Raw genomic sequence first — 15,730 nt, 5'->3', positions numbered from 1 at the left:
ACCATCGGCCGCCGACCGCACATTGCTACGTGAAATAGCAAAACAGCCGACCGCTGCTGATTCAATTAACAGTTTACATCACCTCTCCACGTTCCCGGTCTCCTCCTGTCCCCTGCTTCCTGTTCCTGTGCGCTGCAACTTCAGGGCAGCCTGTGTGACCTCAGTCAATCGCCGGCCATGTTGGTCCTAGCCAGTGATTGACTGAGCGGCCTGTCAGCTCAGAAAGTATGCTCTGAAGCTCCCGTATGCAAGATCAGAGAAGAAGCAGAGGACAAGAGGAGACCAGGAATGTTGACAGGTAATGTAAATTGTTTGGGCAAAGGCTGCACGGACATCGCTAACGATGTCCCCACAGCCCTTGCTAAACGATTATTGGGCCATGTAATAGGCCCAATAAACAAGCGCCAATCTGGCAGATCTCGTTTACAGGATTGACTGGTCCAGGAGTAGAAGAGGAGGAAGTGTCTGAATAACATTATGCCCATTAGGCCCGTTCTGTCCCTAAATTTGCTGACAGGATAACCCCATATGCAAGGTCCTGCAAAATCATTGCGTTTAGCCAGTGTACCTCCTGTGTGTGGGTAGCTTTAATGCCGCCTCATGCCAGCACAGAATGAACTATGTTATTTACAGAGTAGCCTTATGTCCTGTAATGATGAACCTTCTCAAAGTTACCTAAATAAAATGGTGCTCTGGCATCCTCTTCTTTAGCTCTCCCATCCAGCCGCTGCATCATCAGGCTGCCCCCTCCTCCAGAATGATTGACAGCTGGAGGAGGCGGGGCCTGAAGACACTGCGGCTTGATATGAAAGCCGGAGAAGAGGATGCCGGATCACAGTAGCAGCACACTAGGTAAGTATGTACTGCTGTATAATCTGGGAACTGACACCACGGATAAATGTATATCCACGCTGTCAGTTTCCATGACTGCACGAATGATACATGGATCATTCGTGCAGCCCGGCTGCTCGATCTCTCATGCCATGTAAAGGCATTGCAAATAGTGGTGATCTCGCTGATTGGCGATTGTTTGCAGCAGCCTGTGGCCGAGTGAAGGGGCCGTAAGACTTTAGAGCTGTTTCTCTGGTGTAAGAAGTCATTTTTGGGCAATGAAGTGAGTTACAAAAAATGTTAGGAATCACATAGGTAAAGGAAACAAAGGAAAGTTGTTTGAAATGACAGTGACCATTGAAGTGTTGTCTGGCTTGGTAGCTCCTTTTCCACTTTTATTAATGAACCGGGAAGACAGCTGTTATCAGTTCTACAAATGCCATTATTGGCAGTCTACTTGGCTCACGCTTATTGCCAAGTGTCTAATCGGCTGCACAAGGAGAACTGCCAAGAAACTGACACTGCGAATATTTAGTAAAGAGGCTTAAACTTCACATCTTGACATGTGGGTCATGTCGGCTTCCTTCCAGTGGCCTATGCTACAGCTCGGAATTTTTCTTATCCATTGTATTCTATAGTTTTTATTCTACAATTTTTTTTATTTATTATTTTGTACTTTCTTTGTTTTATCTTTACAGTTCAGATCCTTGTTATCCCTTTACCTACTGATTAGATTGTAATTTGAGATTGTGTCAGGCAGTCTCCTGTATTAGCATTGTTCACCCAGCTAGATAACAATCCAATTGTATATTCTATAGGACTACATTCAATTATTTAAATTCATAATTGCAAGGGAATTCTCAAATATTTGGTATATGTTAGGGTAAAATACTATATACTATATATATTTTTATAGGCTGGGGGGAGTTTAAGGCTGAGTTCACACTATGTTTTTTTTCATCTGTTTTGCAAAAATGCATAAAAAAACTGATGTATTTGTGTGCATCTGTTTTGATCCATTTTCCATTGACTTCCGTTATTACCAATCGGGAGAAAAAGCGGGGAGAGGACCGCACTGCAGCACATCCACTCTCCGCTGTGAGTTAGAAAAAAGATTAGGGCTCCATTATAAGTCTGACTGTTTTTTCTAACTCCCAGTTCATTCTCCCGAACACCCAGACCAGGACCGATCCAAACTTTTGACAGACCTCTATGACATGTTAAAAGTTTTTTGCAACAACAGGGACACTTTTAGCGCCCTATCACACGTGACGATTATCGTTCGAATTTAAACAGTAATCAGCCCATGTTATTGCAGGCAAAAATCGAAAAATCGTTTGTGTGTCGTTGATCGTTCATTTAGATCTGAGCCTAAAATCATCGTTAATCGTTAACTAGTCGTTCGCTGTAATTCCACAATTTGTTCTCTAATTGTTCAGTGTAATTCCAAATCGTTCCTTCTTTTGCTGTGATCAGATGGAGTAAACAATAGTAGTAACTAACAACCATCGTTCTGTGTAATATGTTGAACGACTTCAGGTTAACGATAAGCAATCTCGATCATTTATCCTTAATCGCTAATCATTAAAAATCGCTTTGTCTAATAGGATCCTAAGGGACAGTCGTGTGCAGTATTGTCCTGTGTGATCCCTTGTTAGCGCGTCACTATCCATACAATATAAATATATATTTGTATTTCTTCTTTTTTTATCTAACTGACAGGTAAAATTTTATACATTTTTTTATTTATTTTCTATTTCAGGAAGAAGTCCTTTCTATTTTCAGCTATGTATGCTGCCTTTATATTTGGTGGACGGCACCTGATGAAACAACGAGAAAAGTTTGAGCTACGGAAGCCCCTTGTCTTGTGGTCTCTCAGCCTTGCAGTTTTTAGGTAGGACTTTTACATAAACTACTGTAGATTTGGCTCAGTTTTCTAAATATTAAAGCGTTTGGCTGCGCTGTAGTAAAATGTGCTGAAGGTGCATAATGTATAGTGAAGTGTAACTTAAGTCGCCTGTGTTATCCATCTGTTGCCTTCCTCCTCAGAGCACAAACCGAGTGAGGTGGAGCAGACCAGTCCATCCAAAATCTGAGTCCCTGCACCCAGCAGCAGTATTTATCATCTATCACATAGGTGAAGAATGTTATATGGTTGGAAAACACTTTTTAATGGTGCGTTCACACCTACAGGATCTGCAGCAGATCTGCAGCAGATTTGATGGTGCAGATTACAATATGCAGCAGATCCGCAGCAGATTTGATGGCCCAGAATTGATTTGCTTTGAATCTGGAGCTTCAAATCGGCGCCATCAAATCTGCTGCAGATCCTGTACGTGTGAACACACCCTTAGGGTAGCTTCACACATACCGTATCACAGCGGATTTCATGGTGCGGATCCGCATTTGATCTAAATAAATAAACACAGCATCAAATCTACTGCGGATCCTTTACATGTGGAGCACCCTAAGGCTCCGTTCACACAGAGTAAATGTGGTGGTATTCCTCAGCGGAATCCCGCCAGCCTCGGTGTCATAATGACAGTCTATGGGAGTCTTGTGCGCCTCCTCTCTCCGCGTCTCACCGCGCTGAAGAATGGACTTGTTCATTCTTCGGCGCAGAGATAGGAGGCGCACACGCCTCCCATAGACTGTCATTATGACACCGAGGCTGGCGGGATTCCGCGGCGGAGCATTCTGCTAGTTTTACTCCGTGTGAACAGAGCCTCAGGGTGTGTTCAAACGATCTGCAGCAGATTTGATGCTGTGTTCAGTTATTTAGATTAAATCTGCTGCGATACGGTATGTGTGAAGCTACCAAACATGCCTCCCCATGTGTAAACAATTAAAGGGGTAGTTCACGAAAAAAAATTCTTTCAAATCAGCTGGTACCAGGAAGTGCAAGAGATTTGTAATTTACTTCTATAAAAAATGTTCAAGTCTTCCAGTACATATCAGTCATCAGTCTGACACAGTGCTCTCTGCTGCCACCTCTGTCCATGTCAGGAACTGTCCAGAGTAGTAGCAAATCCCCATAGAAAACCTCTACTGCCCTGCAGACTGGAGGGAATACACCACTTCCTGCAGGACATACAGTAACTGATAAGTACTGGAAGACTGGAGATTTGTATAATAGAAGTAAATTACAAATCTATGACACCAGTTGATTTAAAAGAAAAAAAATTGTGAACTACCCCTTTAACATGTATCTTCATCCATCTGACATTTCAGTGCTATCGGTCAGCAAATCCTATGTATACACCCATACAGGAGATGTGCTGAATAGATCATGGCTGCTTTAATAACACAGTACAGTACTTTATTATCTAGCTGATAACAGCAGGTGGATAGTAAAAGTTATTTAGTAAGTTAAATTTCTTAAAATTTTTTGCACTTTCAGGCTATATTCACACTGTCAAAATGTCGGCCATTTTTATTGGACAGCCATCATTTACCAACAAATATCGCTAATATCTTACTTTGTAGGAAAACTTAGCTCAGCTGTTTCAAAACTACAACTATTATCATACTAAAGCTTTGGCTGTCCAGGCTTGATGGGAGTTGTAGTTTTGCTACAGCTGGAGGGCCAAGGTTCCCCATTCCCCCTGCTATATAACAACAACTGTTAGTATACAAAAAATACAATACTTGTTGGTGAATGACAATCATTGAATAGAAACAACTGTCATTTTGACGGTGTGTGAACACAGCCTTAGCTTGTTCTACTACAATTTGGCCAACTTCTTTGTGCTTGGCCTCTCCTATGTAGGGGCTTTTAAAAGGAACCTGTCACTACTCCGTTCCATGATGCGCCGTTCCTATTATTCTTTCTAGAAATAAATGACTCATTAACCAACTGGGCGGTACCAGTTGGGGGAGTGTCTGGCACTGTCTGATTGGATAAGGTCAGTCAGTGTAGAGACACGCCCCCCCAATTGGTAACACCCAGTTGGTTATTGAGTCATACATTTCTAGAAAGAATAACAGAGGAGCGGCATAACACTGAGCTATAAAAATAGGTGTAATAGTACATGTAATTGTCTTGTTGAAATTATTAGGGTACGCTGCATGCAGCCCAAAGTAGTAGTACGAGCAGTGTGCATGTGCCACATTTATCACAGTGAGTGATAGATTTCATTGAGGACACATGGGCAGCTCAGTTGTGCTGGCATTTATGTAGAGGCAATAAGGCATTGACCTCTACATAAATGCAGTGTGCCCTTGTGCTGTTGGAGGATTTTTTAAAGGGGTTGGCCACTTTATAGTAAAATAGGTCAGTGTACGGTATTAGTAAGTGTACTCACTGTATATACTGACAGCAGCTCCCTGTGTACCTCATAGAGCTAATATCAGACCCCCCTCCTCCATGCTGTGCTGTCCTGCTTTGTGTTGATTCTGTCCATAAGATGGCTGACATGAAGGAGCTTGTGACTCTGCCCTGCCCCTAAGTGTCCAACACTGAGCCTGTATATGCCTATGGAGGACACATGGGGCGGGGCAGAGTCACATGCTCCTCCATATCGGCCATCTTATGGACAGAATCACCACAGAGCAGGACAGCCCAGCCTGGAGGAGGGGAGTCTGATTTTAGCTCTATGAGGCTCTGCTGTCCGTAAGTGCAGTGTGTACACTTACTCAAAGAATTTTACCATAAAGTAGCAAACCCCTTTAAGACTGACATGTTAGATGTCGGTCTTATCTTTTGCTTCATGTTCATTTGATCTCCTTATGTCATGTATTCGCGCACTAGGTTCTAACTTTCTAAAATATGGCAAGGAATTTCTGTTCCACTCATGGGCTATGGGGGAGATTTATCAAACATGTTGTAAAGTGATACAGGCTCAGTTGCCCCTAGCAACCAATCAGATTCCACCTTTCATTCCCCACAGACTCTTTGGAAAATGAAAGGTGGAATCTGATTGGTTGCTAGGGGAAACTCAGACAGTTTCACTGTACACCATGTTTGATAAATCTCCCCCTATGTTCACACAACCTCTTTGTTTCGTTGCTGTTTTTTGGACGACTGTCTTTCTGGTGACAAAATGACGTCCGTCCAAAAAAAACAGCAATGAAACGGCCCAAAAAAATGTTGTGTGAACATAGCCAAGTAGGATATTTCTCCCCTGATAGTTAAGGAGTAAAGGTTGTTGATAATCACAGGTATACTCAATCTATAGATGCTAATCCTTTTTTTTTTTTCTTCAGTATTTTTGGTGCTGTCCGCACAGGGGCTTACATGTTGTACATTTTGATGACCAAAGGACTTAAACAGTCAGTTTGTGACCAGAGTTTCTATTATGGACCAGTCAGCAAATTCTGGGCCTACGCATTTGTACTCAGCAAAGCTCCTGAGTTGGGTAAGAAACTGGCAGAATTTTTATCTTTGGAATTTGCCTAATTTTCTGTGGAATTTTTTAAAAAATTTCCCTTTGTCTATCATCGCCTGCTTTCTGGGAAAACAAATGAGGCCAAAGCATTGTCCGCATTTGCGTTTCTGCCACACTTCACACCTGGAATAGTGCAACGTTTTTGCTGGCAAAAGTCGGTGGAGTCCGCTGGTCTCTGGGTATGGATCTGATATACATAAGATCCATCAGGTTTGATGGGTAAATTAGATTTAAGAGGTATGCTGATGTCAGGTAACAAAAAAATTAAAAAAATACTGCAGATGGATGTAACGTTGTTTACTGTCTGTCCTAAGTCTAAAAACTCTGAAATCTGCTTGCTTTGTGTGTTTGCAGGTCTCTCCCAGAATGCACAGCTGTTCCCGCTTTAAGTGGGTGTGTTATTTCTCCATGCAACTATCGTGTTTCCCCGAAAATAAGACAGTGTCTTATATCAGTTTTTGCTCCCAAAGATGCGCTAGGTCTTTTTTTCAGGGATGTCTTATTTTTCCACAAAGAAGGGGGGGGCGGGCTCACCACTGCACACTCGTACAGCACAGCAGGGACAGAGCTTACAGTATGGCAGCTTTCAGCCACCAGGGGATGCTCACCCTAGTACACTTGTACAGCACAGCAGGGACAGCGTACAGTAAGGCAACAGGCGACAGTATTCAGCAGACTGTGTGCAGCTCTACATTTGGCAGTAGGGGACAACGGGGATGTTGGCAGGCGACAGGCCTCTTAATGCGTTGCATGCATATTTACAAGTGACATCTGCGGAAGGGAACATCAGGGGTTGGCAGTAGGTGGCAGTCTTCATGTCCTGCATGCAGCTGCTCTGCTACAGACGGTGGCAGGCTAAAAAGAATCACAGCTGCATGCCCTGGTGTTCTGTTCGCCGGGCATGCTTCCAAATAAAAACTTTGCTAGGTTTTACTTTCAGGGGAGGCCTTATATTTAGCAATTCAGCAAAACCTCTACTAGGTCTTATTGTCAGGGGATGTCTTATTTTCGGGGAAACAGGGTAGTCATATTAATAAAACAAGCATTTTCATGTCTCTTTGAAAATGGTTTAAACAAAATCTAGACAAACAGCATGTTATCAGGATCAGGAAAGGTAGCACTAAAATTAGGATCCTCCTTAGTGGGGTCAGACTACTGGGAGAACAAAATTATATGGAGCTCGACCACCAGGTGGTAATTTTTTTTTTTTTTAGAAATACCCTGAAGTATTTGTGTGTGACCTATCTACTGCTTTACAGCAGATTTCTTTAGCAACTGACCATGTTGGTGGAATGTATAAAGTGTTGTTTGTTCTATATGTATTGTGAGTAAATTGCAATATGTAAGGCCTTCAGTAATGAAATGCTTAAAAGGGGTAGTTCACAAAAAAATAAAAATAAATAAAAATCTTTCAAATCGACTAGTGCCAGAAAGTGTCAGAGATTTGTAATTTACTATAAAAGAAAAATTCAAGTGTTTTAGTACTTATCAGCTGCTGTATGTCCTGCAGAAAGTGGTATATTGTTTCCAATCTGACACAGCGCTCTCTGCTGCCACCTTTTGTCCGTGTCAGGAACTGTCCAGAGCAGTAGCATATCTCCATAGAAAACCTCTCTTTCTCTCCAGACTGTAAAGAATAACACTTCCTGCAGGACATACAGCAGCCAATAAGTACTGGAAGACTTAGGATTTTTTAATATACATAAGTTATACATCTCTGGCACTTTCTGTCACCAGTTGATTTGAAAGATTTTTTTTTTTTTTTGTTAACTACCCCTTTAATCCGCAGACTGTATTGCTGTATAATTACATTCACTAGGTCTGTGGCTATGAGTAAACTCTATATATTTAGAAAGACCATTCTAATAGACAGGAAATGTAATAAGCAGGACATGCATGTCCGGTAGAGCTTGCACATCTTCCAGTAACCGGGCTATTAGGTGTATAATATGACCTGACATGAAAAGTCCTCCTGATCTTCTGCCTTTAAATCAGTACAGCAGTAAGGTTTTTCCTTATTCACCCTGTGCATATGTAATAGTGAGTGAAGTGAGTAGTATACAAGTACATAGACTGTCACAAGAACACTTAGAGGTTGTATTATGTCAGTCATAATGCTGACAAATCATTCTCTGTTCTTTTATAAGCTGTAAATGACTTAATCTCCGCTTAAACCTTCCGCTGACTTGAATCTACCTTGGAGCACTTCATAGCGAACAGTGTTCTATGTAAACAAGGCTTCATGTACTGAGTGTGTATGTCATTATTAGCTTCAGTTATAAGTCTTCATAGGGGTCCTGTATAATACCTGTATACTTTTACCATACCTGTATACTTTTACTGTCCCAGATACAGATATTAGTATGTTGATGATCTTAGTAGTTTCACAACTTTAAAGTGTCACTGTAGTTTTTTGGCAGAAATCAGTAGTAGAGGTAATTTTTAAAAAAAACTTTGTAATAGGGTTTATTAGGCAAATATGTCAATATCTGCATTCAAAAAAGACTTTCCTCAGGTCCCCCCTCCCCCCACTCTCATCCACTGCTCATTATCAGGAAATCTTAACTCTTTTACATCAGTCGGGCCCTGTGTAATCTATGGAGAGGGGAGGAGGGAGATTAGTTGCCAGCAGAGAACAAAGGATTACACAGTGGGAGCTGTGTGAAAGCCGGTATTCAGAGGTCAGAGAGGTCAGTGCTGTTGTCAGAGGAGATAGCTCGGTGATATAGCTGTAAATTAACTCTTTGTTGTCCTGCTTTGGTGCCTCATCTCCCTCCACCCCTCCCCTATCCATAGAAGACCATAAAGACAGGGGGGAGAGCTTCAAACTGCTTTTTCATAAAAATGCATTTTTCAGCTAATAAACACAATAACAAAGTTTCTTAAAATCGCCTGTACTATTGATTTCTGGGATTTTGGTTTTTTTTATGTTAACAGATCGGCGCTGGCACAGGGATGCCGATGGCGTGACCCTTCTTTTTAAACCACAGCCCAATTCCCGTGCACGGCGATGGTCTATTCCCGAGCACCAACCCAGCCTGAAGCACTGGAGGTTGGCCCGCCGGCCCCTGGTGTGATGATCTCCCCTTCCCTTTGTGACGCGGCTCCATTAGAATCAATGGATCGGTATCAGAGAGGGGAGGAGGTTTTGTCGGGGGGGGCTAGTGGGCGGCAGGCCAACATCCAGTGCTTCAGGCCGGGCCAGTGCTCGGGGATAGACTAGCTCCGTGTGGGGGAACCGGGTGGTGGTTAAAAAAAAAGGTTTCTGTGTAACATTATGAATCCCAGAAATGCCATTGTGCATTGTCTTCTCTCCATCAGGAGCTTCCAATATCTTTGATAGTCTGCAGTTTTAGACTATGTTCACACAGCGTAAAAGTACGGCCGTTGTTGCCATCGACAACAACGGCCATACTGTGTACGGTGTCGAACACTGCCTATTCTTCTATGGGATCCCGGCCGGAGCGTATACTCATAGTATACTCTCCAGCCGGGATCCAATGCGGTGCCGCAAAGAACTGACATGTCAGTTTTCTGCGGCCGCAACTCAGTGAATAGCAGCCGTAGAAACCCTGTCAGTTCACACAATGAAGTGAGCGGCTCCAGCCGCTTGCTTCATTGTGTGCTATGAGAGTTCTGATGAACGCATCAGAACCCTGCGGCCGAAAAGATCATTCAGCCGGTACTGCATTACCGGCCATGATGATCTTTGCAGAGACCGGCCGTTCCGTGTCCCGGCCGGGTCACGGAACGGCCGGTCTCTTACGTAATGTGAACATAGCCTTATACTTCACGTCCAAAAAAATAACAAAACCATGGTGAAAACCTGATGGACTTCACTATAAGATAATAGTCCGTCCAGATTTGAAGGCATCCTTTGGAAAGTTCAATTAGAGAAATAGAAGCTACATGTAGGATATCTATATACTGCAACGTAATACTCCCTGGACGTTGACCATTAGTGTATATGTCAATAATGCTTAATATTTCATAGAAATAGCTGTAAATGATTGTAGTACTGTGACTCCAGGATACACCTTAGGCCAGGGGTAGGGAACCTTGGCTCTCCAGCTGTTGCAAAACTACAACTCCCATCAGGCCTGGACAGGAGTGGATGGGAGATGTAGTTTTCCAACAGCCAGAGAGCCAAGGTTTCCTACCCCTGCTGTAGACCATCTTCCAGAAAACGTATTGACAAGTTTGGGTATCAATCGCAAAACACACAGGGGGAGATTTATCAAACATGGTGTAAAGTGAAACTGGCTCAGTTGCCCCTAGCAACCAATCAGATTCCACCTTTCATTTTCCAAAGAGTCTGTGAGGAAAGCAAAGTGGAATCTGATTGGTTGCTAGGGGCAACTGAGCCAGTTTCACTTTACCACAACTTGATAAATCTCCCCCATATATATGCTCTTGCCTATTTTTATGAATTCCAAAGAATCCTATCTACTAGACATACTCATATATATATATATATATATATATATATATATACATAAATAATTTGGTTGTAATAGGTTTACATACCTTCACGTTCGTATGCTAACACCCTATTTCTTGTATTTCTGCTTTATTTCTTCCCAGGAGATACAATTTTCATTATCCTTAGAAAACAGAAGCTCATCTTTCTTCATTGGTATCACCATATAACAGTATTACTTTATTCATGGTACTCGTACAAGGACATGGTGGCCGGTGGAGGTTGGTTTATGACCATGAACTACGGAGTACACGCCGTAATGTATTCATACTATGCCTTGCGTGCAGCGGGCTTTAGGGTATCGCGTAAGTTCGCCATGCTGATCACGTTATCGCAGATCACCCAAATGGTCATTGGCTGTGTGGTGAATTATCTGGTCTTCTCATGGATGCAGCAAGGACAGTGTCCATCCCACGTACACAACATTGTGTGGTCCTCCATCATGTACCTCAGCTACTTTGTGCTCTTCTGTCACTTCTTCTTCGAAGCCTATATCACCAAAACCAGGAAAACTGCCAAGGCTGAATAACCGTGGAACCTAATGCCAAGTCATACCTCAGGGTCATCAAAAAATTCTAGAAAAAAAAACAACACACAAAGAAAACTGAATTGGGAGTAAGCAAATAATTCAAAGGCACAAAGAAAACCATATCTCAAGCACTTAGATCCTAGAGACAAAAAACAAATCTATTCGAATATATTTAATAATGAAGCTGATTTGTGCATTCTGCACTACAGGTAATCCAAGGAACCATGGGAAATCAACCCAGAAGTACAGGTCACATGGGAGAAATAGGATGGATTATTCCATTATAGCCTCTGTTTTTACTACTGCCCTAAACAAGTTATCTGCATAGAGTGGTTATTTCTTGCACCGCCATGTGAGAGTGAGAAAGAGCCTATGTAACGTAGAATAGAAGATGATTTTTTGCTTTAGAATTAAAGGGGTACTCCAGTGAAAATCTTTTTCTTTCAAATCAACTGGTTTCAGGAAGTTATAGAGATTTGTAAAATCTCATGTCTTCCCATACTTATCAGCTGCTGTATGTCCTGCAGGAAGTGGTGATTTCTTTGCAGTCTGACACAGTGCTCTCTGCTGCCACCACTGTCCATGTCAGGGACTGTCCAGAGCCAGTAGCAAATTCACAAAATCTAGCTCTGGACAGTTCCTGTCTCAGACATAGGTGTCAGCAGAGAGCTCTGTGTCAGACTGGTAAGAATATACCACTTCCTGCAGGACATACAGCAGCTGATTAGTATAGGACGATTTGAGATTTTTAAATAGAAGTAAATTACAAATCTATACAACTTTCTGATTTTTGCCAGAGTATCCTTTTTAATATATTGGTGGACGAGTTAAAAAAGCAAACTAAACTGAACCTTTGGGACGCCTGCCCAATGTTGTGTATCGTGTGCAGCTGCAGTTCTTATTAATATGCAAACAAACCACTTGCCCAAGATGGTTGCTACAGGATTAATACTAGACTTCAATTGTTGGACATATCCGCCGCACAGATCTTGGGGGTCTGGCGCCGATCTGACATCGGACTCGTACAGCTGCTTGGTACGGACGGCTGACATGGAGAGTACACATATCAAAGCCTCATCATCAGTCTCTGTGGAACTACGTGTGGACTACATCACAAGTGTTTGCTTAGAAGGGGTAGAGAGAAAAATCTGCTTAGAAATGCCTGGTTTATACGCAGGTCTATCTAAAAAAGACGAAATCCAGTCGTGTTTTCTATTTTTTCTGAACTGTCAGATTACTACTGCAGGGCTGTGTGAGTGTGTGAGTTCGGTAACACTGTGCTTTTTGTATTTGCTTCTCAAGCAGTACAGAAACGATTAAAGTGCCCTCTACTGGTACACATCGAGAATACAACACACAAGATCTTTGCTACAACCTAATGTTTTTTTTTTTTAAAAAACTCAACCCATAAAGGGATTAACAATCCTTTAACAGTCTCACACCGTAATCCAAGGGACTCGTCTTACCTTCAGTCTCCTGTATTTTTCTATGTCCACTTGTATTGAAAGCAGGCCAACATGCATAGGGGTACCAGTATACCCGGGTATGGAAGCGAGGGCTCATGTTGTTGTAAAGCCATAATATTCAGATCATAAAGTGTTCTGTCTGTTATAACAAAGTCCAGAGAAGCCAAATATGTGTACGATTTCCTAGTATTTCAAAGAAGCACTTAATGTAACTTGATGTTAAATGTTTTAATGTAGTCTTAATTGTATTAGATAGTTTAATATATTAGCCAATTAGTCAAGAGGGGATTAGAGGCTGCGGTCATGCATCACAGTAGAGTAAGCTATACTGGAAGTGCAAACCTGTAGGAAACATGCAGTCATCATAGTACTACCCTGTGGTATATAGAAGCACATTTCCTAGCTACTTCAACGGCGTCTTTAATTTCCAGAAGTGCAACACAAGGGATTTTTTTTTTTTTAATTTAGCTTTAATGGTGCTGCCATCCATGCTGCTTATTTTATTTTATTTTTTTATTTTATTATTATAATTATTATTATTATTATTTTTTTTTTTTTTAGTTTCCTGGTAGAAATGGCAGAGGCGATATAGTGTCTCATTTAGGGGAAAGAAATGGAAAAAAAATAAAATAAAAGGCGTAATGTTATGATGCATTTTGTCAGAATGCTCGTTCAGAATGAAGAGGAGAACTTGCAGTTCACTATTGTAACAAACAATAAAGTTTACATTTATGTTAAAAGGATTTTGGTAGTGTTTTTTCTAAAGACATGATTCCTTTTAATCTATGTTCACACGTTGTATGACACCGGCCGTTCCGTGACCCGGGCAGGGTCACAGAATGGCCGTTGTCAGAAAACATCATCCCGGTTGGTGCTGCAGTACTGGCCGGGTGATCTTTGCATCTGTGCGCGCCCGCATCAGAATTCCCCACTGCACACAATGGAGCGCGCTTCCGGAGCCGCACGCTCCATTGTGTCAACTGACAGGGTTTTCTGTGGCCGCTATTCAGCCGCAGAAAACTACATTGACATTTCAGTTTCTTGCGGTTCCCCTATGGATTCAGGCCGGAGTGTATACTATGTGTACTATGTGATTCCCTCAGCCTGCAGTACTACGCAAGTACCGCCGGAATCACGGCCCTTGTTACACCAGCCATGATTACTAAGGAACTTACGTAGTGGGAATAAGGCCTAAGGCTGCATTCACACGTCCATGTCAGTTTTTACTGATCAGGAGGCCTCAAAAGGCTTCTGGAAAATATCAGGACAGCAATCAGTTTTTACTTTCAGGAATCATCAAGAATTACCTTCAGGATTTTCTTATTCATACCAGAATTGACCACCACACACACATACCAGCAGTTAATATACCATATGCATAAATTCCAGTGTTATGCATATTAGCAGCCAGTACATCCCCCCAAGACCCCTGACATAGGTCCCCATATAGTATAGGTCTCCTCTGTGCAGCCTTCCCTTTATAGTATAGGTCTCCTCTGTGTACCTCCCCCCTATAGTATAGGCCCCCTGTGCCCCAGTGACAATGAGAAGGGAAAAAAAACGATACTCACCTGACACATCACTCTCATGCAGCTCTTCTCTGGTGCTCTCTTTTCTGGCCACAGGGACGGGATCCCTGACCAGGCGCGATGACGTCAAATCTTTGCGCCAGTCAATAGTGGGGGATCTTGTTCCTGCTGCTCATGGCTGCAGGACACAGGTTTGTGAGAAAGAGTCTATAAGAATGTATCAAGAGGAGGATATAGATACAGTGAGCTTTGCCAGTCGCCACTCAGAGATCCTGGGCGGCAGTGAGCGGGGCCTTCTATCAAGATGCACAGCTGCGTGTAGCTTATAGGGAACACTGCTGGCAAACAATCCAGAATTCTGCATGCTTTCCTGATGTGCTTCCTGGAAATTTTCCGGAATTCTAGATGCTCCCATAAACCTCTGTGGGGGTGTCCGTGCTGGAATTACGGAAGTACTTCATTTTTCTTTATGTTACAAATCTTGTAAACCCTACAAATAAAGAATATCTACAAATTTGCAAAAAAAAAAATTATTGCTTTGGTAAAATAAATGAAGCAATGTTTCCAAACTTTGACCAATCATTTCTTGTGTGTACTGCTCGCATGCGAACATAGTACAAAAACACTGCATAAAGTGAACCAAATACTTTCAGATATAGTTGATTCTCCTAGCCTGTGTAGGAGCTGTGGTCTAGGGGTAAGTCACCTGTCTAGAGACTAGTAACAGTTTGTTTTCTTTGGTTCTATACCCCAGATGGAAATGAAATATAATTTTGTTTTGTTTTTTTCTCATTAATTTTATTTTTAAAAGTGCAAAGAATTCCCAGTCAGGTCTAAAATAGTTTAGATTTAGTTTTGTTTTTTTAGTTAATTTAGTTTTTAGTTAATACAATAATGAGGGGAAAAAATAACTATAGATTTATGTATTTTTTTTCATCATTATGGTATTTTTTTTAAAATGATTGCAACAACTAAATTAGACCTAATTGGGAATTCTTTGCACTTGTAAAAATGATACAATGATGAGAAAAAAGAAAAGTAAATAACTATAGTTCTTTTCCATCTGGGGACTCGAACCAAAGAAAACAAACCAGTTCTGGTCTTTACACAGGTGATTAACCCTTATACCACGGCTCCTACGTAGGCTTGGAGGTTCATCTATATCAGATTGCAGATCAGTCCTCTGTTGGCAGATACTGACTGACAGCAGGAGCACTCAACTTAAGGAAGAATTCTTTCTGCACTTCTAAACCTGATCCAGGTTAACTCGGCTTCTATGCCTCTACGCCTGTGAACTCTAGATGGGCTGTGGTCCCTTTCCAATAAGTGTGTCATAGTGTCTCGTAGCACAACTGCAATAGATGAGTGTTTTGCCTTCTCATCTGGAAGACGCCTATAGAACTTTTGATATACTACACTAGGAAGCGCTTTCTCTCCCCCTCTTTCTTTCAGACCAAATAAAAAGATTGAAATTCTGTTTATCAACCAGAATTTCAATATAGCTGGTC

General features: G+C 41.9%; 1 protein-coding gene across 1 annotated transcript in view; it reads left to right on the top strand.

Moving 5' to 3' along the window:
- ELOVL6 (ELOVL fatty acid elongase 6) overlaps positions 1-11,823 on the top strand; it is a 56,109-nt gene extending 44,286 nt beyond the window's left edge. Inside the window, exons 2-4 of the mRNA XM_069976814.1 lie at positions 2,594-2,725; positions 6,037-6,188; positions 10,803-11,823. Coding sequence (XP_069832915.1) covers positions 2,594-2,725; positions 6,037-6,188; positions 10,803-11,227 — 709 coding nt within the window. The 3' untranslated portion in view covers positions 11,228-11,823. The remainder of the gene's footprint in view (positions 1-2,593; positions 2,726-6,036; positions 6,189-10,802) is intronic.
- Positions 11,824-15,730: the final 3,907 nt, after the last annotated feature.

The sequence above is a fragment of the Dendropsophus ebraccatus genome, chromosome 7 (genome assembly GCF_027789765.1).
Source record: "Dendropsophus ebraccatus isolate aDenEbr1 chromosome 7, aDenEbr1.pat, whole genome shotgun sequence".
Taxonomy (NCBI): domain Eukaryota; kingdom Metazoa; phylum Chordata; class Amphibia; order Anura; family Hylidae; genus Dendropsophus; species Dendropsophus ebraccatus.
Note: the sequence above shows the minus strand (reverse complement) of the source record. Positions and strands in the feature narration are given on the sequence as shown.